Here is a 26,669-nt window from a genome sequence, read left to right as displayed (position 1 = left end):
CAAATCACTGATTAATTATTGAAATTTCTTTCCCCCCCCCCCTTCTCATATTTATATTTGAAACTTATAAACATGATTTATTCCAAATGTGTGGCCATTTTGCAAGTTTACTTTGCACATAAAGTTATTGATTAACCTATATACCACTGATTAAATAGGAATTTTATTTTGTGCACCACCTTAATTGCATTAAGCAATATCTTGTACAAAATGAGGCATCATTAATCAAGCTGAGAGTTGAGAACCAATCTTCATCTGAAAAAGTTGTGTCAAGTGTCTTCCCCAATTTCTTTTCATCCTAACCATTGGGACTGAACCTAAGTCCAGTAAATTATGATAAATATGCTATTAATCCACCATGAAAATAAAATTGTATATTAAAAAAACAAGTTAAGAGCCTTAGTGTCAGAAATTCGTGGAAAATCTGAAATGCCTAATTTGTAAATAACTGAAAAAATGCTTATGGAAAGATTAAATTTGCCTGATAATTGTTGAAAAGAGGCAACATTATTTTGAATAAAGAATTACTCGAAACTTTGAATGCCTTTTCTATGACATTCCTTGAAACCTGCATCCAACAAAGACGGTTGAAAAAAATGGTTATCTATAATTGGACCAGCCAGTGAAATTCCAAAGAATTTCCTAAACTGAGCCCAAATTCTCAATCTTTTTCTCATCAATCGATTATTTGTTAATTTGTAAAAGGAAATGGTAAAAAGGATCCTAGAATTGCCAATATAGAGGATTTATTGGTAAACTGCAATTCCATCAGAAAGGGCGATTTGCTGATTTATCTAAATGTATTTATAAAAGTAAATTACATATATTAATCACACAATAGAATAATCTAAAATCTTGGAGTGATGATCCTCCATTTAATGTGGTCTTTGAAGATAGGCTTTGTTTATATGTGCTGTTTTTCCCCCCTGCCAAATCTATGTAGAAATAGCTGAAACCAGTGAGCTAAAAAATAGAGATTTGGGGATAAAAATTGAAAAAGATACAAATATTGATGTAAAATGTTCACTTTAATCAAATTGTAATAGATAAGGGAGAACAGCCCGATAATGATTGTTTAATCCTATCCATCAATACACAAAAATTCTCTTTCCGTACCTTTTTATAATTATTCACCATTGTAATTCAGAAATATTGAAAAGTTTTGAAAAAATAACATGTCCTGGGGTTGGCACTAAACTATGCAGCTCCAACCTGTGGAATTGATACTCATACAACAATAGCTCGGATCAGGATTTTTATTCCATCATTGGAATTACTCATGTTTGAATGTTAAAAATTAGTTTCAAATAATGGAAGAATAAAGTTTTCCATACTCTGAAACTTATTTAAATTCATCATACATAAATGATCAAACATGATTTTCTTGATTATAGAATGGGGTTAGAAGCCATTGTGGAATCCTATGCATTCTGGAGACCCTCTTTGCGGACCCTCAGCTTTGAAGACATACCTGGAATTCAGAAACAAGGTATTTTGACTTTTCCCTGCAATCGTTCTCTCTATCAATAATAATCAAAGTAGATCTCTATAAAAAACAATAGGCAGATGGAAGGTATTTCAACATTGGGAAATACAGGACAGTGTGCCTCACATCTGTGGTTAGTAAGTTACTAGAGGGAAAAGATTTACATGCATTTGGATGGACAAAGGCAGATTAAGGATATTTAGCACAGTTTTTATTTGGGCGGTCATGTATCACAAATCCAATCGAATATTATATATATGATTTCAGCAAGGCCTTTGATAACGTTTCACGCAGTAGGCTGCTCTGCAGGTCAGGTCGCATGGGATCCAAGGTGAGATCGCAGGTTTGATAGAACATTGGCTTCATGGGAAAGCAGAGGGTCATGGCAGAAGGGTGTGTTTTGGAGTGGCCTGTAACTAGTGGTGTGCCACAAGGACCCAATGTGCAGGGACCATTGCTGTTTGTCAATTATACCAATTATTTAAATGAAAATGTAAATGGCATTATGAGCAAGTTTGCAGATGACACTAAAGTTTCTGGTATTATAGATAGTTTAGATGATTGCCAAAGATTGCAGCAGGGTGTTGATCAGGTGGACAGAGAGGAGGTGTTGCATTTTGGGAAGTGTAACGTTTGAAGGACCGACACAGTGAATGGCAGGGATTGGGAGAGTGTTTTACGGCAGAAGGATCTAGGGATACAGGTATATAGTACATTGAAAGCACCATCACAGGTAGATTGAGAGGTCATAAAGGGTTTTTAGCACATTGGTCTTCATCATTCAGAGTACTGAGGATAGAAGTTTGGAGGTCATGTTGAACAAGACCCGTTTGGAGTATTGTGCTTATTTTTGGTCACCGTGCTGCAGGAAACATGTTGTCAAGCTAGAGAGGGTGTAGAGAAGATTTACGAGAATGTAGCTGTGTGTGTGTGTGTGTGTGTGTGTGTGTGTGTGTGTGTGTGTGTGTGTGTGTGTGTGTGTGTGTGTGTGTGTGTGTGTGTGTGTGTGTGTGGCAGGGGGGTTGATTTTACAGGAACCATCTTTTTCACACAAAGGATGATGAGTATATGGGCAAGTTGCTGGAGGAGAAGGCTGAGACAGGTACTATTGGAACATGTAAGAAAAAAATGATGGATACATGAATAGGACAGACTTGGAGGGATATGGCCCAAATGCAGGCAGGGGGTATCAACATGCATGGCATATTTTGATCAACATGAGCAATTTTGACTGAAGAACTTGTATTAAAGGTACAATATTTTATATTATACCAATTGCACTAGAAATCACAAAACTAATAGAAACATTTTAGTGGGGCCAATAATTCTCTAAATTAATTTCACTTTGTCATGCAAGATCGCTGTCCACTTTAACATATGTAATTTGTCACTTATTAATTTTGTCTTTCATGCCATGTCCAAGTAATTTTAGGATGTAACTGTTCCTTAAAATCAGCTGAACAACCTACCATCTTCTCAAAATTAAAGGTGTGTCTGCACATTGAGAGAATTGAATGTACAACATCAAGCATGAATTAAAACTATTATGCCTAGTACTGGCTAGAAATTCTAAAGGCTGATCAGGTATGAAACCTTGCTGACCAACCAAACTGTGCATCTGGCTGAGGGAGGTGATGCCTGGTTATGCCCGTCAACAATAACAGGATTATAGGATGGCATTGGCATGTCTTAAATCAAACAGAAGTATGAATAAATTTAACAGGATATGCAAAACATTAAACTGTGATGTTCTTAATACTCTTGATTCTGAGCACGCTTATAGATTTGGTAGTTTTCTACATTTGCTGAAGGGACAAATTCTTGTTGGGGTACAAGACTGTAGGTCTTAGTCATCCTTCATTGAATGGGGTGAATTATAAGAGCTACCACACTTACTTGATGTCAACTTTACCATCATCTATTGCTGCAAAGACTCAGAATGTGGCCATTGTCCATGGCCTGAGTTTGGATTGCGGGGTTGGATAATTGGTGCTGGGAAGGGGGGGGGTCGAAGCAGGAGTATAGAGCAGCAGAGGCTGTTGCGGTAACAGATAGGATCCTCTTTGCCTGTAAAACCCAATTGTTCACTGATAAAATCATTAATTTGATGAGAGTGCAGTTATAACTGATGTGTGTCTCTGAACAATGATTGTTAGCATTGTACACGTCATACCATCGTGTAAAACCATTTAAAAAAAAAGATCTAAAGTAGCCATGTGAGACAACCTAAAGACAGCATTTGTCACTTTAATTTTCATAAACTGAGTTATTCAAATTTTCCCATATTCAATGACGTTTAAAGGATGTTTACCATAAGGAACTTTGCAAAGAGACTGTGCTTTTCTTAATAGGTTGTACAATGCCTTCGTCTGCCCACCAGAGTCCAGGGAACAGTGCTCCAACACATCGTCTGCCTGGCTCTTCCTGTTCCTCTCCAGCTTTCCACCTGGCACAAAATAGTAGCCAGCTCTGCAACCTGAGCCCAGCAGACTTCACAACCTGCAACCGCACAGGCCTAGCTTTTAACAGATACAGCAGCAGTCTTGCTGAAACCTATAACCGTTTGACCAGTCCGGCCAGTGAAACGTTTGCAACCCAGAGGACACCTCCCTACATTGGTGTGGCTAACGCAGCAAGTGTAAATATGTCAATATCAGGCAACGACGGAGAAGCATTCAACTGCCATCAGACTGGGTTGCCGGTGCCGATCTCTGGCATAACATCTCCTCAGCTCCAATACATCATGCCTTCACCATCAAATAATGCGTTCACTGCCAATCAGACCCACCAGGGTTCCTACAGTAGTTTCAGACTACATAGCCCATATGGCTTATATGGATATAATTTTTCCACTTCTCCCAGACTGGCAGCCAGCCCTGAGAAAATCATTTCTTCCCAAGGAGGTTTCTTGGGTTCATCTCCCAGTGGTACCATGACTGATCGACAGGTCTTGCCCACTGTGGATGGGATGCACATTCTTAACAGCAGCCAGCAAAACATGTTTGACACAAGGTCTTTAGGGAGTCTGACAGCTTCACCATCCCAGATTCCAGCACATTTAGTTTGACATACTAGCTGGGCTGGGTAAAACACATGTTGTAACAGCATGAAATGTTCCTGGAGATTCTTCCACATGATGAAATATGTGTCCCATCAGTTCAACTCCTAGGTGTATCGGTGATAAGGAGTCTCCAATTGTGTTTCCAGAAGAGATTCAAAGGACAAAGAAACAGTTGGAGTGGAAAAAGAAACCAGTTGCTTTCAAAAGTTATAATTGACTGTGACCCTTGTATATTGATGCCAACTTTTGAGTTGGCAAAGGAATTCACTAACTGTGGCAGATAGTGAAAGGACTTGGTTACAATGTGAAGTCGATCAAGACACTTGGATGCAAATATGTGATGTACAATAATGAATCTGTTTCAACATTCAACCTCACATAAATCATTATTTGGCCCATTTTATGGCCTTTTCTCTGCTTTGCCTTCAATGTTCAACTTCGCAGCTCTGGGATTGTTGCTCTGTTATTTCATATGATCTCAAGTGCTTTGGATTCAGTTCTTGGCCCAGTAGGCTTTTTTTCTCTCATGAGTCAAAACTGTGATAGTTCAAAGCTGATCTGTCCGAACCTGATAACCGCACAGGTGCACTTTTCACAGGATTACTTCCGTGATGCATGTATGCAAGTAATATTACATGGATAATCTTCCCTTTTATGGAACATTGAGTGCAATGGTCTGATCCCCGGGGCTGGCCATTAAGATCAAGTTTCAAGATTCAAGGTTCCTTTATTGTCATGTACATAAATAGACAAAACTTGTTTACTTTTGTTTGCCCATAAAGGCACACGGATGTGCTACTAGTTCAGCACCCTTACTAAGAGGATAAAAAGAAGCAAAAGCAAATCCCTTTGGAGACTTTGAGTGTCCCTGGATCCCGCCACCTCCTCTGATCCCAAAGCCCCCTGTGCTCCTGACACCTCTGCGGCCACACAGCCTCATGTCTGATCCAGTGGTGAACCCAGGCTCCAGGCATCCGTGTCACTCTCTTTTGGCACCTGATTTGAAAGCCCTGATACAATTAGGAAGCTGTTGATACCTGAGGCCCTTTGGGAGCCCTGCTCACCATGAGCACCCTCACAGACCCCATCCCGATACTTGGGTCTCACGAGGCACTTAACACAGAGAGGAGGTTTTTCCACAATCTTCTTGGACTAATCTTTACAATATCTATCCCATTAAGCTATTTATTTTTCATATTTTTAACATTATATTTTGTTTCAAAAAGACAGCCTGTTTAACATTAAAAGATGATGATCAACCTGCCAATTTACAAAGCCAAAACCAAACCAGTGGTTTGCTTTAATAAATATGCAATATGGAAAAGCCCAGAATATAGAAATAAAATTAAAAGTACAGGAATATAAGAAGATACTTACATTTTTATGGCAGCCAACTAACATTGTGTTTATTTAATTTTTATTCAAAGTGAAATAATATAAAAATATTAATTATTTCATACAATTAACTATCCTTTCATTTCTATTTGAGCTTTGAGGACAATAATAGAGATACTATTTTCTGAGATCTATCCCATAGTATTGAACAGGAATACAGATTCTTATGATACTATCCAAATGTCTGACCACAAAAAAGGAATCCCACTTTGCTCCAACATCTGGAAGATTGCCTTGAAGATTGTGTTTAGTAGAAATGTGAAAGGTAATTGGAGATGTCTTCAAATATATACTTAGTAGAGGGTGGCAATGTTTGCAAATCACAGATCACATGTGCTGAATTAATATTACATGAAAATCATACAAGATGCTCCCCTTCCATATTCGAAGACAAAACAATTCATGAAATTATCAACAGTGGATATGTTCCTGAAAGACACTTTCAAAATATATTCCTATACTTACACATTTTGTTGAAATTGATTCTGAATAAGACGTTTAGGCTGCTGCTCACAAACTAATTATTGCCCCCTTTCAGGAAACTGCTAAAGTACAAAATAAAGATTTTCAGCTTAACTCTAATGTCTTAATAAATGGTTCCTGTGCATCACATTTAGTAGTGCCTTGTAAATATAACAATGCCCCTTATTAAAAAAAAGCACTTGAAATGACTACAAAACAACAATTTATAAAGAATATATCTGCAAAATATCTCCCATTTGGGAAGACTTTTTTTTATTCTCAAGTATCTTGGGGTTATATATGCAATGGAATTAAGATATCATTCAAGATTGTTTGACGTTGCTTTATCTGCTTTGGAAATAAACATACATATATTTACAAGATTCTGGTGTTTGAAGCAATTTTGCCAGTTTAAGAGTTGCATGATACGATATTTATAGTAACTGATGTAATTTGGATAAGATGTATCCATAGAGAACATGGCCAGCATCAAATCACAAGACCAACAGTGTCTCATTTCATTTTTGAATTGCACCAGACCATAAGTGCCAAATTTTCTTCTCTTGTTACTCAAAAGTGAGGAATTATTTCTAAATTATCAATCGTAAATGCCTTTGTCAGATATCGTTAAAATAACCTTTACTTTAAACTGTAAATATGTAACTATGATACCACAAAGTTTTACTGACAATAAAAAATGTAGACTTACATAAAAATGCATGACTAAAGAGTCCTTTATTTAAGTTATACATTTTGAGGTATTAATTAATAAAGCCAAGCCAATTCCACTCCATCTAGGAAATATTTATTCTGATTTCTACAATGAAGCAATATAGCTATTGAATCCTGTTGTTTTAATACAGGGTATTAACAATAATATGGACATTTTACACTTTCCAGAAAGGGAGTAATATGTTTAATAGTTCATGGTTGCTAAATGGAAATGAGGTCCACTTTGGATTTTACAGTGCAGTTGTCCAATAGAACTGCAAGAAAGAAAGTTACTGATATAGTCCAATCAGCACTCATACGTCTTTACCAAGTGATTAGCTAGTTGAAAAGGCAGAAAGACAAAGGCCTTTGTTTTGATGCATTTTATCAGCAGTTTCACATGGATTCTGGCATCCTGAATGCCGGCGACAGTTCTTGGTAATTGTGGGAAGAAGGTCTCGGTGTGGGATGTAACTGGGATGTTAGGGGGTGAGTTCCTGTACTTTTAATTTTCCCAGAGAAACAAAATCAAACTGCTTGATTTGTCAAACTGGGAAAATTCTGGGTGACGAAGGCCATAGAGCTGAATACTGACATTTTCTTCACAGGGAATCTCCAAAAGAATTTGGACTCCTAATTTAGATATTTAAAGTGGCTCACACCTATTCAAAATGCCTAAAAAAAAACACCCTTATGATTACCAGTGGAATTAATGTCAGTGCAAATTGGAAGCAGGCCATCCCAGTGGTAAATTGGTAGGCTTTAGACCTGGTGTAAGTCCCAAAAGCAGGTACATAGCATTCCAATTTATGCATTGTTCATTTCTGGACAGAGAGAGACTGCAGTTTATTCAGTTATGTCCTTCTCCATGTTGCTCAGAAATGGAATAAAATGTAAGGAAACTATCCATGGGCACACATGCAGCTTAATTTTATACTAAGTAGCAGGCAAATAGTCAAATTGTGTATTTCTCAGCAGAAATTCTCTCAGAATTTGCATGACGTGACAGCACTTTACACTGGTGAGATCTGAAAAAGGGTCTCTGAGCTGAAACATTAACCCTGTTTCTTTTCCCTCTGATGCAGCCTGACCTGCTGAAAGTTGCTGGCATTTTGATTTTTTTTGCACATTATATTCATTCAATGTCATTTCACTATAATGAAAACTGGCAGCTGAGGACAAAGTATCAGATCACGTTGCCAAAAAATCTAAGATGTTTTGAAATTCGGAATAAATGTGAGGACGATATTATCAGAATTGTGCAGCCAGCAAGTGAATACTGCTGGACTGTTCTGTATGTTAATTAATTGTCCATAAGCTAGAATTTATTTAGTTTAGACATACAGTACGGTAACAGGCGCACAAGCCCATGCTGCCAAATTACCCCAATTAACCTGCAACCCCCGTGAAATACAATAGGCTACAGATGCTGTTGTTATGAGCCCAGAGGACCCCAAAACCCAGCAGCAATAGAAATTCACCAAGACAAATGGTTACTTCAACAAAAGTGGCTTTTAATTTTCTTTTAACATAAAAACAAGATCAAACTTTAACTTATTACTATTAATTAAATTAACCCCCTTCTAATTCTAAGCGCACATGTATATATTCAGGAAAGTTCTTTGATTCACTGTCCAATCTCTTTTCTCTCACTCATCTAGGTATAATTTAATTTCATTTGGAACACACCTTTTAATTTCCTCTATTAATATCAATTCTCTTAATCTGTCAAAATCATTATTCCTTTCAAGGTGCACCAATGGTCAAAGCATACAGATTTTCTCATAGCAAAATCTATATAAGGTTGGTTCCATGTTTTCACCAAACTCCTAAATTTTTGTTTATATGCTTCTAGAACCAACTCATAAGCTTTCATTACTGCTTGTTTAAGAGTCTTATAATTTGCCACTTGCTCTGTAGTCAAACTAGAAGATGCAATTTGTGCTTTTCCCTTAAATACTCTTTGGAGCATAAGAGACCATTTTTCTTTTGGCCATCTTGATCTCTCAGCAGCCTTTTCAAAAAGCTTAAAATATGTAGTTATATCTCCCTCATCAAAATGAGGAACTAGATTGACCTCTCTTCTAGCCAAAAGCCTCTCCCCATGAATTACAGCCTCAATTCTCTTACCTCCCTCCATCTCAATTTTTAACTTCTCTAATTAAAACCGTCTACCTCTTTCAATTTCCTCCCTCCATTTTTCAGCTCCCTCTAACTCATATTTCCTCCCTTTTTCAATTTCCTCTGCCTCTTATATCATCCATTTTTATCCTCCTCTCTTTGTTTTTCAGCTTCACCTGCACCATATTTTTGTCTCTGCAATTCAAACTCCTCTTTTTCTCTTTCTTTTACCACCCTCCATTTCTCCAATTCCAATTGCAATTCAACAGATCTATCCTCTGGAAAATTGTTTGTCTTTCTCAATACATTTTCCCTCAGCTATATAATATTTCACTTTAATGATCTGTATTTGTTTTTTTCTTCATCTAGTGCTTGACTTCAGCCAGCTTTAATTCCTAAGCAATGATCATCAGTTCCTCTTTTCTTTTCTCTACAGCTCCGCAGGTGATTGGTGTAACAAAAATGTACCAAAATCAATTGTTGCTGTTTTTCTGCACACATAAGCTTTAAATTAGTTTGGAAAAACCAATTAACTAATACACTAAAAAAAACTCCAAAAGTTTAAGATCCCAAAACTCCAAATATTTCAATCTGAAAAGACAAGTCCCCAATTTGTTATGAATCCAGAGCACCCCAAAACCCAGCAGCTATAGAAATTCACCAAGAAAAATGGTTACTTAAACCAAAGTTGCTTTTAATTTTCTTTAAACATAAAAATATGATATTATTACTATTAACTTAACTTAACCCCCTTCTAATTCTAAGCGCATGTGTATATAATGTGTATTGTTACAGAGTCCAGAGGACCCCAAAACCCAGTAGCAGTAGATATGCACCACAACACAGGGTTACTTAATCAAAAGTTATTTTTAATTATATTTGAACAAGATAACAGAATTAAACTTCAACTTATTACTTAACCTACCTATCTACTTAATTCCGCCCCCCCCCTCCCCTTTAATACTAAGCGCAGGTGTGTGTAATGTATATTTAAGATTAGAAAAGTTCTTTGGATCACAGTCCAATCTCATTGGTTGCAGGCAATCTTTGGTGCTTAACAGGCAAATGGTTACCACTCAGGAGGGTTTTGTTGGTTTTCAGAGAGAGATTCCTTTTCCAGGACATCCACAACTGATTCTTTCTCAATCAGTCTTGCTGATTAAACTTGCCCCCTTCAGTGTTCTCCTCTTTCTTTCAGGTCACTTTTCAGACCGCCTTTGACCAGGCAGCCTTCCAGAGTTTGCCACCTTGTCCTTCTGGAAATGATTTCTGTGTCTCTCCCCTCTGTTTCACTCCCTCTCTGTCTGAGAACAAAATTCTTCTCCTCTGCCTGCAAAGATCACATGCTCTCCCCGGCAAACTGCTGTCGATACTTTGTTGCCTCCTGCAAAAAAACTTTCTGCAGAAGTCCCGCAAATATTCTGTTTTAAAATGTGTGTGTGCAAGCTGCTCTAACAATTCCTCCCAAACCACTTCTAAATACTCTATCAAACCTTCCCCCTTTAAAGGGAACTTTAACACTTGAGTTAAAATTCAGTTATAACGAAGCAAAATCACTAAAGAGCTAACAATACACAATATATAACATGTAATAAAGTAATACAGTAATACAGTAATTCAATTTTGAGAATATTTCTATAAATGATCAATTTTAACATTAGAGGATTGTGGTCAGTGAATATAACAATTGGTTCATGAGAGGTACCAAGATACACGTCAAAATTCTGAAGAGCAAATATGATAGCTAACAGTTCTTTTTCAATAGTGGAATAGTTCTTTTGATGAACATTGATTTTTTTTTGAAAAGTAGGCAACTGGATGGTAAATTTCATTATGTTTTTGCAATAAAACTGCACCTGCTGATCCCTCACTGGGATCCTACAGAAAATGGTCTGTCAAAATCAGGAGATTTTAACACAGGGCAATGGCATAGCATCTCCTTTAAATTTTCTAAAGCCGTCTGACAATCTTTAGTCCACACAAATTTTCCCCCTTTGTTCAAAAGATTGGTTAAAGGAAGAGCAACCTGAGCAAAATTTCCTGTAATATCCTGCCATTCCTAAAAACTTCTTACTGCTTTCTTGCCATTGGGAATAGGAAACTCAGAAATTGCATTCACCTTAGCTTGAATAGGTGCAACTTTGCCATAGCCAATTACATAACCCAAGTATGTTACTGTGGCATTTGCAAATGGACTTTTTGCTAAATTATCAGTTAAGTTTGCTTTGGATAATCTTGAAAACAATTTGTCCAATTGCTTAGATGTTCTTCCCATGTGTCACTCTTTGTGACCAAGTCATCAATATAAGCATCTGTATGAGTTAACCCTTGGATTACTGAATTAATCATCCTTTGGAATGTTGCAGAGGCATTTTTCATGCCAAAAGGTAACACATTATACTCGTATAAATCGCATGGAATTACAAAAGCTGAAATATTCTTTCCACTCTCAGTTAAAGGCACATGCCAGTAACCCTTCAACAAATCCAACTTAGTAAGAAATTTAGCTTTGCCAGTTTTATCAATACAGCCATCTATTCTTGGAATAGGATAAGCATCTGTTTTAGTTACTGAATTAACTTTCCTATAATCCGTACAGAACCTAACGGTTCCATCTGGTTTGGGTACAAGGAGAACTCCAATCTGAGTTCGAAGGTCTAATAATGTCATTGTTTAATATATATTCCACCTCCTGATTCATAATTTTACTCTTTTGAATATTTATTCTATATTGGTGCTGTTTTATGGATTTGCTTCTCCAGCATCTACATCATGGTAAATCACTAATGTCAGGGAATATCAGGGAACAAATTTGTGAATTTCAAAAGTAATTCTTTCAATTGCATCTGCTCTTGTAACTTAAGATGCCTTACCTTTTCATCCAAATTTTCCAAAATTGTTGAGTAAGGTTACCCTCACAAGATTCTGTTCCTCCACTCTGTCAACAGCCAACACCTCTGATACAGATTGTTCTGTACTACCCTTACTTTCGTAATAAGTTTCAACATATTTATGTGACAAACTTGAATTTTATGCCTTCTATCTGGAGTGTTAACAACATAGTTAACATCATTCAGTTTTGATTTAGTTGTGTATGGTCCAGAAAATCTAGCTTTCAAAGGATTGTCATGTGTTGGAAACAAAATCAAAACTTTACTTCCTGTCTTAAAATTTCTCACCTGAGCTTTCCTGTCAAATAAATGCTTCATTTTACCCTGAGCCATTTCTAAATTCTCTTGAGCCAAAGTCCACACTTTATGTAATTCTTTCAAAACCTGTCCTTAAATTTAGAAACATAATCCAGAAAATTCAACTGTACATCCTCATTAACCCACTGTTCTTCTATCAACATTAAAGTCCTCTAACTTGATGTCCAAACACAATTTCAAAGGGGCTGAAACCTAATGACTCCTGCACAGCCTCCCAATCTTTTCCATTCTCTGTACAGTAAAATCTCATCATATTTTTAAGAGTAGAATTAAATCTTTCCAAAGTTCCCTGAGTTTCACGATGATACGCAGATGAAGAGATCTATTTTATTCCCAACTCATAAACTAACTGTTGAAGTAACCCAGACGTAAATTTAGATCCTTGATCACCCTGGATCTCTTTTGGTAGTCCAAACACTTTGAAAAATCTTTCCAGAGCCCTTACCACCATTTTGGCTTTAATATTTCTCAGTGGTATAGCCTCTGGAAATCTTGACTCTGGACACATAATTATTAATAAGTACTGGTTACCAGACTTAGTTTTCAGCAGGGGATCTACACAATCTACAATAACCCTAGTAAAAGGTTCCCCAACAACAGGAATAGGTTGTAATGGAGCCACTGGAGGACCTTGGTTAGGTTTCAGGAAGTTTCTTTGATTCACTGTCCGATCTCACTTCTCACTTCTCCAAGTTCACCAGTATCAGGCAATTCTTATACTGTGCACAGAATTTAACATTTATGAATTTTAACCAGGTTCTGGTGCTTAAAGGTAAATGGTTACCACTCAGGAAGGCCCTAGTTGGTTTCAGAGAGAGACTTTCTGCTTGTTGGACACAAACAAACTGATCTCCCACGATCACTCACTTCAATGTCTTGTCGAAGAAACTTGCCCCATCATGGTTTTTTCAAAATGATAACCTCTTCTTCCAGGTCTTTTTGTTTCCCTTGTTTCAGGAGAAACGCTCTAGCCAGCCATTTCCTCTTGTAAGGACTACAAGGGGTTTTCAACAGGCTGAACTCAGAACTCACAAAGCATCTTCAAAATAGGGTTTTAACAAGCTTGCCATGTTACAACTTCCAAAAGTCACTGCATAACTGTCTTCTCTATTTCTCTCTTAGAGAAAGCCTTTATGGTCTTTTCTCTCTCTCTCTGCTTGCAAAACCACATGACCCTTCTTCAAACAGCAAACTGCAACCAGACAGATTGCTGGCACGGGAATCAGTTTCTGCCTGGCCATCTGTTGCTTTAAAGACAATAGTCCATTTACTCCACAGCATCAGTCCAATTAACATCCACTTATGAAGTCTCCATGGGCATTCTTCAAAGTTTCGGTAAAGTCACTGTGGACATGAAGTTTCTCTTTCAGCAAACTCTTGGATTTTAAGGGAGATGTCTTTTGTGAAATAATAATGTCTGTTCGTGGTGACCTATACTAAACCTCCACAATCTATCTCTTTTAAAAACATATTATTAATATATAATATAAAATATAATGTACCCCATAACACTGTGATTGTAGTAAAGAATGCTGGAGGAACTCAGCTGGCTTTTTTGGCATCTTTTCCTAGGAGGGAAAGATATATTGCCAACATTTTGGGCCTGACTCCTTCAAGGGAAAATTGGAAAAGGCAGAAACAGGATATATCAGAAAGTCTCAGAATTCAAACAATGGGATAGGAATCCAGACCAACAAAAGGGTGTTAATTGGATGTGATAGGGACTAGGAGGAATTTATCATGTCTGTGAGAAAGGAGACAAGGAGTGGAGAGACAATGGGAGAAGAAGGGGTGGGGGGGGGGTTTCTTAATGATAGCCAGAGAAGTAGATATTAGTGCCATTCAGTTGAAGGGTGCCCAGTCAGAAGATGAGGTGTTGTTCCTCCAATTTATGTGTGGTCTCAGCCTGGCAGTATATACGACCATGGACAGACATGTCCATAAGGGAATGGGATGAAGTATTGAAATGGATGGCCACTGGGAGATCCATACTATTATGGTGGAAAGAGCCAAGGTTGATGGAGAATTGAAATGGATGGTCCTGGTGTTTTAACTTACAACCCCTGTACGTTTTGAAGGGTGGGAGAAACAGGAGGTCCCAGAGGAAACCTACGCAGATATGGGGACAATGTACAAACTCCTTTCAGACAGCATGGATTTGAAACTGGGTCGCTTGTAATGTTGTTACACTAACCACTACACTAACCGTGCAACCCAGATGACCCAAGCAAACATGAGGTAAGGAGAAGTGATGCATGGAGAATAGGAGGGAAAATCTGTAAAAGTTGCTTCTTCAGAGTTTTTTGACTGATCACAAATTGATGTTAATTATCAACAAAGCAAACCAGGCAAAAAACCTTCTGGAGTGAAGGGAACAAAAAACTTATAAAGCCTGGTATTGGTTGCTCTGTTAAAGTTCAGCTGTTTGCATGAAACTGCATATATTTTTAAAAATCTATGCGAGTTTTCAAGTTTTGAGACATTATGTAAGTATAATGAACTTCTTGATTAGATTTAAAATGCCACAATGTTTACCTAAATAGAATAAAAAAACAATCTGAGGATTGATAAGGCAAATCTTTGGAAGAAATTTAATTTCAATATAAAGTAAAAAACATTTCTGTGAATCATTCTCTCATTAAGCACACTGACCAGTTTTCTTTTCCAAGAAAATAAGCTTGCTGAGAGTAGAGTGCACAGCCAGTCTGCAGGTAACATATTATAGCCATCCCTTACTTCCAGACATGATAGATTTCCACTGCTGCATCCACCCCTAACCTTATCCCAACCTTCACAAGACTCAATGCATTTGCAATTCCAGTCACTTTCAAAATCACTGGGGAAAAAAATCCCCTTCCTTCGGACAACTGCCTCAGCAAATCATTCCGGGTTTCATTCCTTCCATGTTAAATTTAGCTAAGTCTTTAACTGCATATACTCTCTGTCGTTTGAAGGCAAGGTCCATGACAAATGAGCAGCACATGAATATTCCACTCCTGATAGCAAGGGAAGGAAATTTTAATTTGAGAACAAAAATATGAAAAGACTGTGGTGCTGACTGGCAAGTGATGAGCCCACGGCTGCTTTGAATCTTGATATGAGCTCAAATGATGTGTCTGCCATTATTATCAGCAGATCTTGAGACATTAACACTTGCTTATTACTAAGTGCAGATGCCAAAGATATACCAGAGAGCTGAAGCTTGGAGCTAAAAGAGTACATGATCACTTTATATGCAAACCATTTACCAGATGCCAGAGTGGACTCAATAACATTAGGCAGAACCCTGAATGATATTCTTAGTGAAGTATGAGCAAAAATCATGGAATAAAAGGGTGGTTGAAGGGAGGGGGATGGGAAGGGGGCAGAGGAGGAACATTGGCTAACAGGTAAGAGGTGGATGCAGGTGTTTTTGGCGCCTGCATGTCTTTTGCATGATAAGGGGTGGGGTCTGAAAAGTTGGTTGCTCTTCATTTCCTATGGTTGCTGTGCGACTGGCAGAGTTTCTCCAGTACATTTATGTATTTATGTTTAACTGAAATTCTTAGACAGGTTTTCATGTTAGTCTTGACATTTAAATTGGCTGCATCTCTTTTTCCTTCCTCCTGTGCAACCTGCGCTTTCACCCATTAGATTCATTTAAAAGCCAATCCATCACTGCTAAGTTTTATTGCTCTCATTCCCAATATGTTTTTCATCTGGCCAGTCTCATTACAAATGTAAGGAGAAGATCCAGCCCAAGATATTTGGGGCCTAAATGCCATAACCTGCTACAAAACAAAATCCAGTGTAGTAGGAGAGGGCAAAGCTTCATTCCCTGGTATACTCAATGCCTTCTGGGCCTGTTTCGACCACAAGAACAAGAAAGAACCATCGCTGCATACCCCATGTCCCCTGATAATCATCTCCTGTCCATATCCGAGGATGACGTGTGGGCTGCCTTCGGGAGGGAGAATCTGAGGAAAGCATCTGGTTCAGACGGAATACCTGGCCAAGTATTAAAACTGAGGTGAACAACTTACCAAACAGATTCATAGATATCTTCAACATCTCACTCTGCAGGGCTTTGTACCCACCTGTTTCAAACAGGTACCTAAAAAGAAGGTGGTAACCTACCTAAATGACTATCAAACAGGGATCCTCACATCAACAGTAATGAAGCATTTTGAAAGGCTTATGTTGCGGAATATCGGTTCCTATCTGAGCAGCAATATGAATCCATTCTAATTTGCCTATCGCAGCAACAGGTCTACGCAGATCCCATCTCACTGGCTCTACATAAAGCCTTGGAACACCTGGAGAGCAAAGATGCATACATCAGGATGCTCTTTATCAAATACAATTCAGCATTTAAAACCATTATCCCCTCATAACTGATCAGCAAACTCCAGCACATGGGACTCAACACCCCACCATGTATTTGGATCATGGATTTCCTTGCTACAAACTACAATCAGTACATCTCCTCCACTATCTCCATCAGTACCAGAGAACCAACAGGGCTGTGTTCTTAGCTCCCTGCTCTACTTGCTTTACACCTACGCCTGTGTAACTCAGTACAATAACAACATCTTCTACAAATTCACTGATGATCCCACTGTAGTCGGTTGTGTAAAAAGGGGTGATGAGTCAGCGTACAGGAGGGAGATTGAAAATTGGGCTGAATGGTGCACCAACAACAACCTCACATTCAAAGTCACCAAAATCAATGAGCTGATAGTTGACTTCAGGAAGGGAAAACCAGAGGTATATGATCCAGTGATCATTGGGGGATCAGAGGTGGAGAGGGTGAGCAAATTTAATTTTTGGGACTCACTATCTTGGAGGTTCTTTCCTAGACCCAACACACTAATGGCATAGTAAAGAAAGCACGTCAGTGCCTCTCCTTTCTCGGGAGTTTGCAGAGGTTTGGTATGACATCAGAAACCGTGGCAAATTTTTTACGTGTTATGGAAAGGTAGTGGACACAGCCCAGGGCTTTACAGGCAATCCCCTTCCCACTATCGAGAACATCGACAGGAAATGCTGCTGTCAGAGAGCAGCAGCAATCATCAAGGTTCCACAGCACCCAGCATACTCTCAGTTCTCACTGCTACCATCAAGAAAGTCTCGCACCACGAGGTTCAGGATCAGCTGCTAACCTTCCACCATCAGACACCTCAGCAACAAATTCAATCAGGGACTCATTTAAGGACTTTTACTTGTGCGCTTTGCTGTTTATTTTTAAATTCTCCTCTCTGTATTGCAGTCAGTTTTTTACATCTGTATATTTGTGTACATGTGTATATTGTGTATAATTTTATTTTAAGTGGTAAATTCAGCTTGGCCCATAGGACAAAGAATCTCAGGGTTGTATGTGATGACATGACAGTAAATCTAAAATCTGTAATCTGCACCTAAGGTCATGGCAACAATTGATACGCCCTTCTTTTCTTAAAGGAACTCCCCCATTGGATTCCATGGAGGAGAAGCGCCAACCTATAACTCATTAAGATGGCTTTGTAATCCTAGCCACATTGACCTGCATCCTTCATTTTATTCCTGGCTTGTCGGTGCTGGCTGTCATATTGAGTATTCACCACTGCTCTTTTGTGTTTAGTTCAGATTTACTACCTTGCTGCTGGAGAAAACATTTGTAACTTCGCATGTTGACTTCAATGTGTCATAACCATATAGAACCTAGAATATCGGCTTTAATTCTGTGCTACTTATTCAAGAGTATTTTTATATGGAGACCGTGATTAAAGAAATCCTCTTGTGAATTGGTTCCTGGAATGCAGAATGTTTTTTTCTCATGAATCGAGATTCAGGCTTGGGATAAGAGGGCCAGAGTAAGTAAAATATGATTAGAAAGTTAGATGCTGGGTATGGTGACCTTGCAAGGATGCTGACATTGGTCTACCGATCTTGAATTTCAAAGTTCAAAGTTCAGATTTATTGTCAGAGTGCATAGATGAGTCAGCGGAAAAGATTATTGGGGCTCTCTCCCTACCATGAAGGACACTCGATGCAGGTGGAAGGCAATAAACATCGTGAATGACTCCACACACCCCTCACGTAAACAGTTCTCCCTTCTGTCATTTGGTAGGAGGCATTGTAGCACTCGGGACCCTTACATCCAGATTTGGAAACTGCTTCTTCCCCTAAGCCATCAGGCTCCTGAATTCCCAGAACATATGTGGATAATGTACTGTGGACCTTTACTGTATATGTCTTAATATTTTAATATTTTATTGTGTTTAATTTCTATTCTTATTTTTATGCAAATATGCTCCATGGTCCTGGAAAAATGCTATCTCATCTTTACCGTGTGAGCATGGTATGAACAATAAATAAAGGTGACTTGACTTGACATATTACCCCGAGATTCTTTTTGCCGCGGGCCAGAATTACCACTTATTGGTAGTGCAAAAAGAACTATATGCAACATACATATCTAAACAAATAAAGAAGTGTAAACAAACTGATAGTGCAATTTAGAGAGGGAAAAAATCAATAAAGTGCAAAAGCAAGAGCCCTTAAATGAGTCCCTGATTGAGTTTGTTGTTAAGGAGTCTGATGGTCGAGGGATAGCAGCTCTTGCAGAACCAGGTGGTGTGAGTCGTGTGGATCTTTGATTGCTGCTCCTCTCTGATGGCAGCATTCCAAGTAGATGTTCTCAATGGTGGGGATGATTTTGCCTGTGATGTCCTGGGCTGTGTCCATAACCATTTGCAGAGCTTTACACCCAAGGGTATTGGTGTCCCCATACCAGACCATGATGCAGCCGGTCGGCACACTTTCCACCACATATCTGTAAGAATTTGCCAGGATTTTTGGTGTCATACCTAAGGAACTCCTAAGGAAGTAGAGATGCTGACGTGCTTTCTTCATGATGCCATGAGGGTGTTGGATCCAAAAATTTAAATTTAGTCACTTCTGATTCCCCAATGATCCCTGGATCATAGTCCTTTGATATTTCCTTTCCTGGTCAATAATCAGCTCCTTGTTGTTGGTGACATCGAGTGTGAGGTTGTTGTTGGTGCATCATTCAGCCAAATTTTCAATCTCCCATCCATACGCTGACTCATCTCCTCTTTTCACACAACCCACTACTGTGGTATCATCAGCGAATTTGTAGATGGTTCTATTTTCGTACTGGACCACACAGTCATAGGTGTAAAGTAAGTAGAGCAGGGAGCTAAGAACTCAGCCCTGTGGTGCTCCAGTACTGATGAAGATGGTGGAGGGTCTGGAATTGAGGATTTAAAGGATTATATGGTGACACCAGTGACTGTAGTGGTGACTGTGGTTTGAGGTATAGAGTTTCCCAAGAGGGGAGAATTATTGCAATCACTAGACCAATGGTTTTCAAACTGCGACTTTAAGCAATCCCTATGCCATAATTTCTCTGTGTTTGGTAAGGGATTGCTTTAGGTGGCATGTGAGTGGGAAGGGAAGGTTGAGAACCACTGCTCTAGACCATATTGTTACTGAAATATTTTGCTTGAGAAAAATTGTCATTGGCCCATTTCCTTTGGAGTTATGAAACCGTGCACATAATGAGTCAATTAGGTACGATTAAAATGGTGGTTTTCAAAGTTTTTCTTTCCATTCACATACCACCTTAAGCAATCCCTTGCTAATCACAGAGCACCTATGGCATAGGGATTGCTTAAGGTGGAATGTAAGTCTAGGGAGGCAGTTTGAAAACCACTGCACTAGACCATGCACTTAGTGCTACAACTGAGGTCTTGATCTGTCAACGCCCTTTATCAAAATCAGTTGAACTGGGTACTAGGGCTTTGGGGGCCAGGGTAATTCTTGTCATTGATACCTGTTTTCACTGAAAGGTAATTACTGGAAGAGGATCCACATCTTATAACATAGAACATAGAACAATACAGCACAGTGCAGGCCCTTTGGCCTTCAATCTTCAGTATTTCTCCATGGAATCTTGATTATCAGGGAGCACATTAATGCAATGGAGGCAGATTACTGGTGATATTTTCTTTCTGATGTTTAGTGCAGGGCCTATACTTTTGAAGGTTTTAATGGAAGTGTTAACAATGTCCTGGAGCTCAGTCTTCTAATTCACAGCAATGAAATTACAAAATCAATTTTCCAACCACTGAAGCAATAATTGATGGACAAAGTTTGTAATTTGGGGAGAAAAATAATTTTACTCTTATTGACTGAGAAACCTGATTTAAATATAGGGTTTGATTTTTAAATTTCGCTACGGCTCGAGTGCAAATGAGGTAGAGGTATCAAAAGCAGAGAGAATGACAGAAATCATTTGCATTTGTACAGTGCTTTGCACCAACCTGATACAACGTTCCAACCAAGTTACCTTGTTATATCCCATGAATATGTAAAAGGACCAGGTGATTTTTTTTGATGCTCTTAGGTGAAGGATAACTGTTGGTCATAATTCAGGGAGAACATTCCCTTACTTTAGGTTGGCTTCATGGTGGGCCAAACCCGCTCTGCTCCTTGGTTCAAGAACATCTATTGAGGATAGAATTGTGCGCAAGAGTGATATTGATCATTAACTACAGGAATAAAACCAGTCATCTTTCAGTCAGCTCTCTTCCACCTTAAGGAAAATCAAGAAACTCACTAGACTGGAAGAAGAAGGAATTGTCTTACTTCTCAGTCTCTGTAAGTCATTGTGGTCAATGACAGCCTTAATGCTCCACTTACAATGGTTAAATAAGCTCCTGTGAGTCCTCCACTGGATTGAAAGCAGACAAATGAAACAGGTGCCATGCCACTTCTACTTCATTACTCATGTGTTTGCTCCTTGCATGAAAGGAACAAAGGTGCAATCGAGGGAGCAAGGCTCATTCATCCTTTAGTGCAACTTTCCTACCTCTTTACACAATTTTGCTGCTTCTTCTTCCTGCAAATTATCTCATTTACAATATTTTGTTGTCCTAATTTCCATATTGTACTTGGAAATGTAACTTAAGGTGTGAATGTTTATCCTTCCACACTGCCTCAATTAGTTACATTTTTCACCAAGATGAATTTTGCCTTAATCTGTCCCTGTCTCAGCTCTATGGCACAGATAAATTGCTCCAATGACGTTCAATTTGAACAGACGGCTAACTGCTATAGTCTCGACCTGTTTGACGGAGTAAAGCTGGCTGCAATGTCCTGAATTAAATGGCAATAAAAGGTTCCATAAAAATGACCCCATCAATACCAGAAATTGCACTTGTTCTGAAAAAAACCCACCCTCAACCCAAATATTAGCTCAATGTATTTTTTGTTTCCTTCTGGGATTAATTGGATGTACCACTTTTGAAATGTACTCCAAATGAATTGAAAATCAGCTCAATGATCCACGTGGCAGTGAACTTGAGAATGATCTTGTGGGCAGACTTGATCTATGGAAAACATTGGTTATGAGCTTTGTGGATGTGGGTTGGGAGGAGCCGTTAACACATCGAATCCATTCAACAGCCTTCTTGAAATGAGAGTTGTATTGAAAAATGCTGGATGGCTACCTGCCAAGTAATTTCATGGGGTCCATAAAATATTCACAGACTATAATCTCCAACATTTCATGAAAACTTATGTGAATATTTTCAGCGATACGCTGTGCCGAGCAATTCCATTCTTGCCTCGAATTCTTGCAGGGCTTTGATATTATTCAATCTTTGGAGGTTAGCAGACAGGATGCAAACAACAAAATAAACAGAGAATCAGTCAGAAAAGTGCTAATCTATTTCTTCAAGCTTTATATCGCGATCTGAAAAAAAATCTACGTTTTCTGAGTTATTCTGAATTCTGGCGAATTGACATATAGGTTATTGTAATATGATCACTGTACAAGTGTGACTGGTTAACCTTTATCGCCACTAAATGTTTTCCTTTATGTAAGTCCAAAAATATTTCTAATGGAGCTATCCCAAAGAAAAAAAATATGGCAATATCAGCATCCTTACAAAGTTTATTCAGACAACTCTGATGTTAGAATTGCTGTAAAGTTCCATTCAACCTCCTTTCTTTTTAAAATTTCACATTATAAATGCACAGGAAATTAACTTTGCAGATGTTATATATTAGAAAACATGTGCACATTTTGGAAGATGCAAAGGACATTCAGTACTCAAAGGGTTCCAATATGTGCTTGATGGCTTCATCCTCCATTTTCAACCCACTCCCCTCCACATTTGGATAGAATCAGAGTTTCTCTCTTGAAGTTGTGACACCAAGCAATGCAGGAAGAGGGTCACTCTGTGTGTTGGTTAAATCACATAACAATTCTGGCAGAGATGGAGCGAAGTTATAAGATAGTCAAGCCAACATTAATGGCCATATTCTAAAATGCAGCATACTAACCTCTTCTCATGTTTCTTTGTTAATTAAGTCTCATCACTGAGCAAGTGTTATGAGGTGGTTCATGGCTGAAGTTAGGCTGTTACCATTGCCTGCGGGCAGTTTATAATAAAAAGTCTAAAGCAACTTCCTAAGCTTCCCTTTTTATCTCCATTGTTGTTCTGGTTCCCTTTCCTTGTTGCTTCCCTTGTAAAGCTAGTTCTTCTGATGCAGTTGGTGAGGAAGTTCATTTTCCCTGATACCATTAATAGTTTGCAGTGATGGAAGAGGGGTGGAGGCAGAACACTTTGGGAAGGGCAAGAAGTCAGAATTGCTTACTTTCCTCAAACAATTCTTTTGTATTTTGAGCACCAAACCATCCATTGATACTTGTGCCAGGCACAAGGGAAATGAAAGAAGTTGAGTATTATTAATAAGTGTCATTCCGTGTGATAATGGGAAAGGATAAATCCAACACATTCCTGTACTTTCCACATGTACTTAAGCTGCTGCTGGCCACTTACTGCCATTTTAAGTTAATAATTCCTTCCTTGAATTATGCAGGACAAATGACTAATTACTGTGGTGATGTCAGCAGAAATGATCATTGCAGACGATCTGGATAATTATTATCCTTAATGGAACATTGGGCCACATGGTTAGCGCAATGTTATCACAGTGCCAGTAATCCGAGTTCGAATCTGGCGTTGTCCGCAAGGAATTTATATGTTCTCCCCGTGTCTGTGTGGGTTTCCTCCGAGTGCTCCAGTTTCCCCCCAACATGTGCGGGAGTTGGAGATTAATTGGGTGTAATTGGGTGGCACGGGCTCGTGGGCTAGAAGGCTGCATGTCTAAAAAAAATGATAGTCCTAAACAAAGTCAGCTCCATGCTCCAGGCCCTGGCTCTCAGCACACCTTCTGCAATTGGATCCTTGACTTCCTAACCCGAAGACTGCAATCAATGAGGATTAGTGACAGGACCCCCTCCACAATAATCCTTAAAAATGATGCTCTGCAAAGCTGTGTTCTCAGCCCTTTATTATCTTCCCTATATGTTGGGGGATAATCTCAAACAATGCAAAAATGGAGTGCAGGAAAGAGAAAGAAAATCTGGTGGCATGGTGTCAAGACAACAATTTCTCTGTTAATGCCAGCAAAATAAAAGAATTGATCTCCACTTCAGAAAGTGGGGTAGAAGGCACACCCCTCTCTGCATTAATAGTGCTGAAGTGGAGACAGCGAATCACATTTGCATTTTAGGTGTAAATAAGGAAATTCAACATATCCCCAGTGACCCTCACCAACATTTATAGATGCACCACAGAAAGTATTCTGTCAAAATGCAGTACACCTTCATATAGAAACTGCTCTGCCCAAAACTACACGAAACTGCAGAGATTTGTGAATGCAGCTCATGTCATCACATCAACCAACTGCTGCTCCCCTCAACTGCATTTTAATCTCCTTCTGCGTTGGGACAGTAGCCAGCAGCATACTAAAGAATTCCCCACTCTGGTCACACTCTCTTCACTCTACTCCTCCACCTCTATCAGCCAGAAGTTTGCCAATACGTACCGCATTCAAAGATTTCTTTCATTCTGTCATCAAATTCTTGAACGAATCTCTCAGTTGTAATAGACGACAAGGTTTGAGATTATTTTCTTCTCTTCAATGCTATATTTAAACTTTTGTTTTTTTTTCCTTTTATATTTGTTACAGGCTAACTTGTCTGGTGATCACTGAATATAATATTCTCACTGTGTCTCGGTAAATACAACAATAAACACTTCAATTCCATTCAAAACATATTTCAAGAGAGAATACTATGGCTTTCAGTACATTCCAGGATTTCAGTACATGAACCTAAGCAAAATTTTACTTGAAACTGGGAACACTCTCAGCAAGATTTTCTTGCTCCTGTACACTACAATAAAGGCCATCATGCCATTGACTTATGAATGATTTGCTCTACCCACATGACATTTTTAATTGCAATTACTAGTTTTCACTCTTCTGAAATCAAAGCAAAAATGTCATGGCTACAAACAAATTAAAATCAAAAAGAAATCCTTTGTTACTATCAAGGGAAGGAAATTTTGCTGAAGCTTTGGACTACTCTCATTGGGGCACAACTGGAATGTGCTGTGAAAAGGATTTTTTGAATGCTATTTCAAAGATATTTTGCAGAACAGGCTAGTTTAGATGTGGTTTTGTGCAGTTCACTGACAACCTGGAATTCCATTTGTTAAGGAGAAAATTTATATTTTATGGTAGGTTAATGAAGATTATGTTATAAGGAAACAATAGACCAAATCTGAAGGGTTGATTGGCCTGATCATCCTTTTCCTCATATTTTGTAAGATTATCCAACTATGACCATGTCATAGCTCAGTGGTTCTCAATCTTTTTCTTTCCACTCACATACCACTTTAAATATTTCCGATGCCATAGGTGCTCTGTGATTGCTTAAGGTGGTATGTGGGTAGGAAGAAAAAAATTTGAAAAGCACTGTTTTAATCATACCTCATTGACTCATTATGTGCACGGTTTCATAACTCCAAAGGAAATGGGCCAATAACAATTTTTCTCAAGCAAAATATTTCAGTAACAATTGGGTCTAGAGCAGTGATTCTCAGCCTTCACCTCCGACTCACATACCACCTTAAGCAATCCCTTACTAATCACAGAGCACCGATGGCATAGGGATTACTTAAAGTGGTACGTGAGTGGAACGAAAAAGGTTGCGAACCACTATCATAGACATTAGAAAGTAAAAAGAAGCCTATACAAGTTTGGCAAGAGCTCATTTGGAGCTTTGCTTTCCAAACCCAATGTAGAAAATGTTTTCCATGGAGTCAGTGCAGTGGATTGATTCATGAGTTGAGAAGGTTGTTCAATAAAGAAGGATCAAGAATGCCTTGAACTCACTGAAGTTTAAACTAAGTGATCTTACTGAGATCCAAGATTCCAAGAGGGAACAACAGGGTAGATGTCAAGAGATAGTTTCCTTGAGATGATCAATTTATAACTGTTGGTAATTAGTCTCAGGTCAAATGATCAGCAGTTCAGAAATAAGGTGAGGAGAAATTTCTTTCTGTAGATGGTCCTAAAGCTTACAGTTTTTCACTTCAGAGGGCTGAAACTGTTCAAGGCTGAGATCAATAGATTTTTGGACCCAAGAAAATCAGAGGCAGGGCTGAAAGTATGGTTCAACCATATTCTCACTGGTACACACCACTGTTCCTTACGATTTCACTCTCACTTTTGGCAATGGGTAAAAACCAAGAAAACCCAGATCAGGCAACGTTTGCATAAAAGGAAGGTCTCTAGGGGTGGAAGGCAGAGATTGATTGTCAAAAGGGATACACAGTATCAGTGAAACAAGTAAGAATGTTAACGTGGGTCTATAGGAGGTTTGAAAGGAAGACGCAGAATCTTTGCATGAAATGAGTAAAAGAAAATACCCATCAATATTGGAAATTTAAAATAATAATGATGGAAACATTGATCACCCGGCAAATTGGAATAGATACATTTAGCCTGCTCCTGTTTATACTTCTTACATAAGAAAGAAGAGAGTCAAAGAGGAGCATGTGCCAATAAACAGTGCTAATAATTCAGGGCTAATTTTTCATACTTTTATCTGACTTCCCAATTTTACCAGTTAATTTAGTTCCCATCAATGATCAAATCAAGCAGCAGCAGTGAATTTACCAACTTGGGTTGACAGATTAAACAGCTGGGCTAAAGAAACGTGGAGATAATAGCTGCACGGATTCGAATCCCGCGCTGTCTGTAAGGAGTTTTCCGTGTGTCTGTGTGGGTTTTCCCCAGGGGTTCCGTTTTCCTCCCACTGTTCGAAATGCACCGGGGGGGGGGGGGGGGGAGGCGGGGGGCTGTAGGTTAGTTGGGTGTA

General features: G+C 38.7%; 1 protein-coding gene across 8 annotated transcripts in view; it reads left to right on the top strand.

Moving 5' to 3' along the window:
- The window catches only part of tbx18 (T-box transcription factor 18), a 31,767-nt gene extending 13,807 nt beyond the window's left edge, over window positions 1-17,960 (top strand). For 2 of the 8 annotated variants that reach the window (XM_069887437.1, XM_069887436.1), the window contains 2 exons: window positions 1,395-1,489; window positions 3,838-7,099. In XM_069887437.1, the coding sequence (XP_069743538.1) occupies window positions 1,395-1,489; window positions 3,838-4,553 (811 nt within the window). In that variant the 3' untranslated portion in view covers window positions 4,554-7,099. Of the gene's footprint in view, window positions 1-1,394; window positions 1,490-2,909; window positions 3,228-3,837; window positions 7,100-17,884 lie in introns of those variants that run through there. The other 6 variants (XM_069887439.1, XM_069887442.1, XM_069887441.1 and 3 more) reach the window with 6 other exon arrangements.
- Window positions 17,961-26,669: the final 8,709 nt, after the last annotated feature.

This window comes from Narcine bancroftii, chromosome 6 (genome assembly GCF_036971445.1).
Source record: "Narcine bancroftii isolate sNarBan1 chromosome 6, sNarBan1.hap1, whole genome shotgun sequence".
NCBI classification, from domain to species: domain Eukaryota; kingdom Metazoa; phylum Chordata; class Chondrichthyes; order Torpediniformes; family Narcinidae; genus Narcine; species Narcine bancroftii.
The sequence above is the reverse complement of the archived record's forward strand: the minus strand, read 5'-3'. Positions and strand labels throughout refer to the sequence as shown.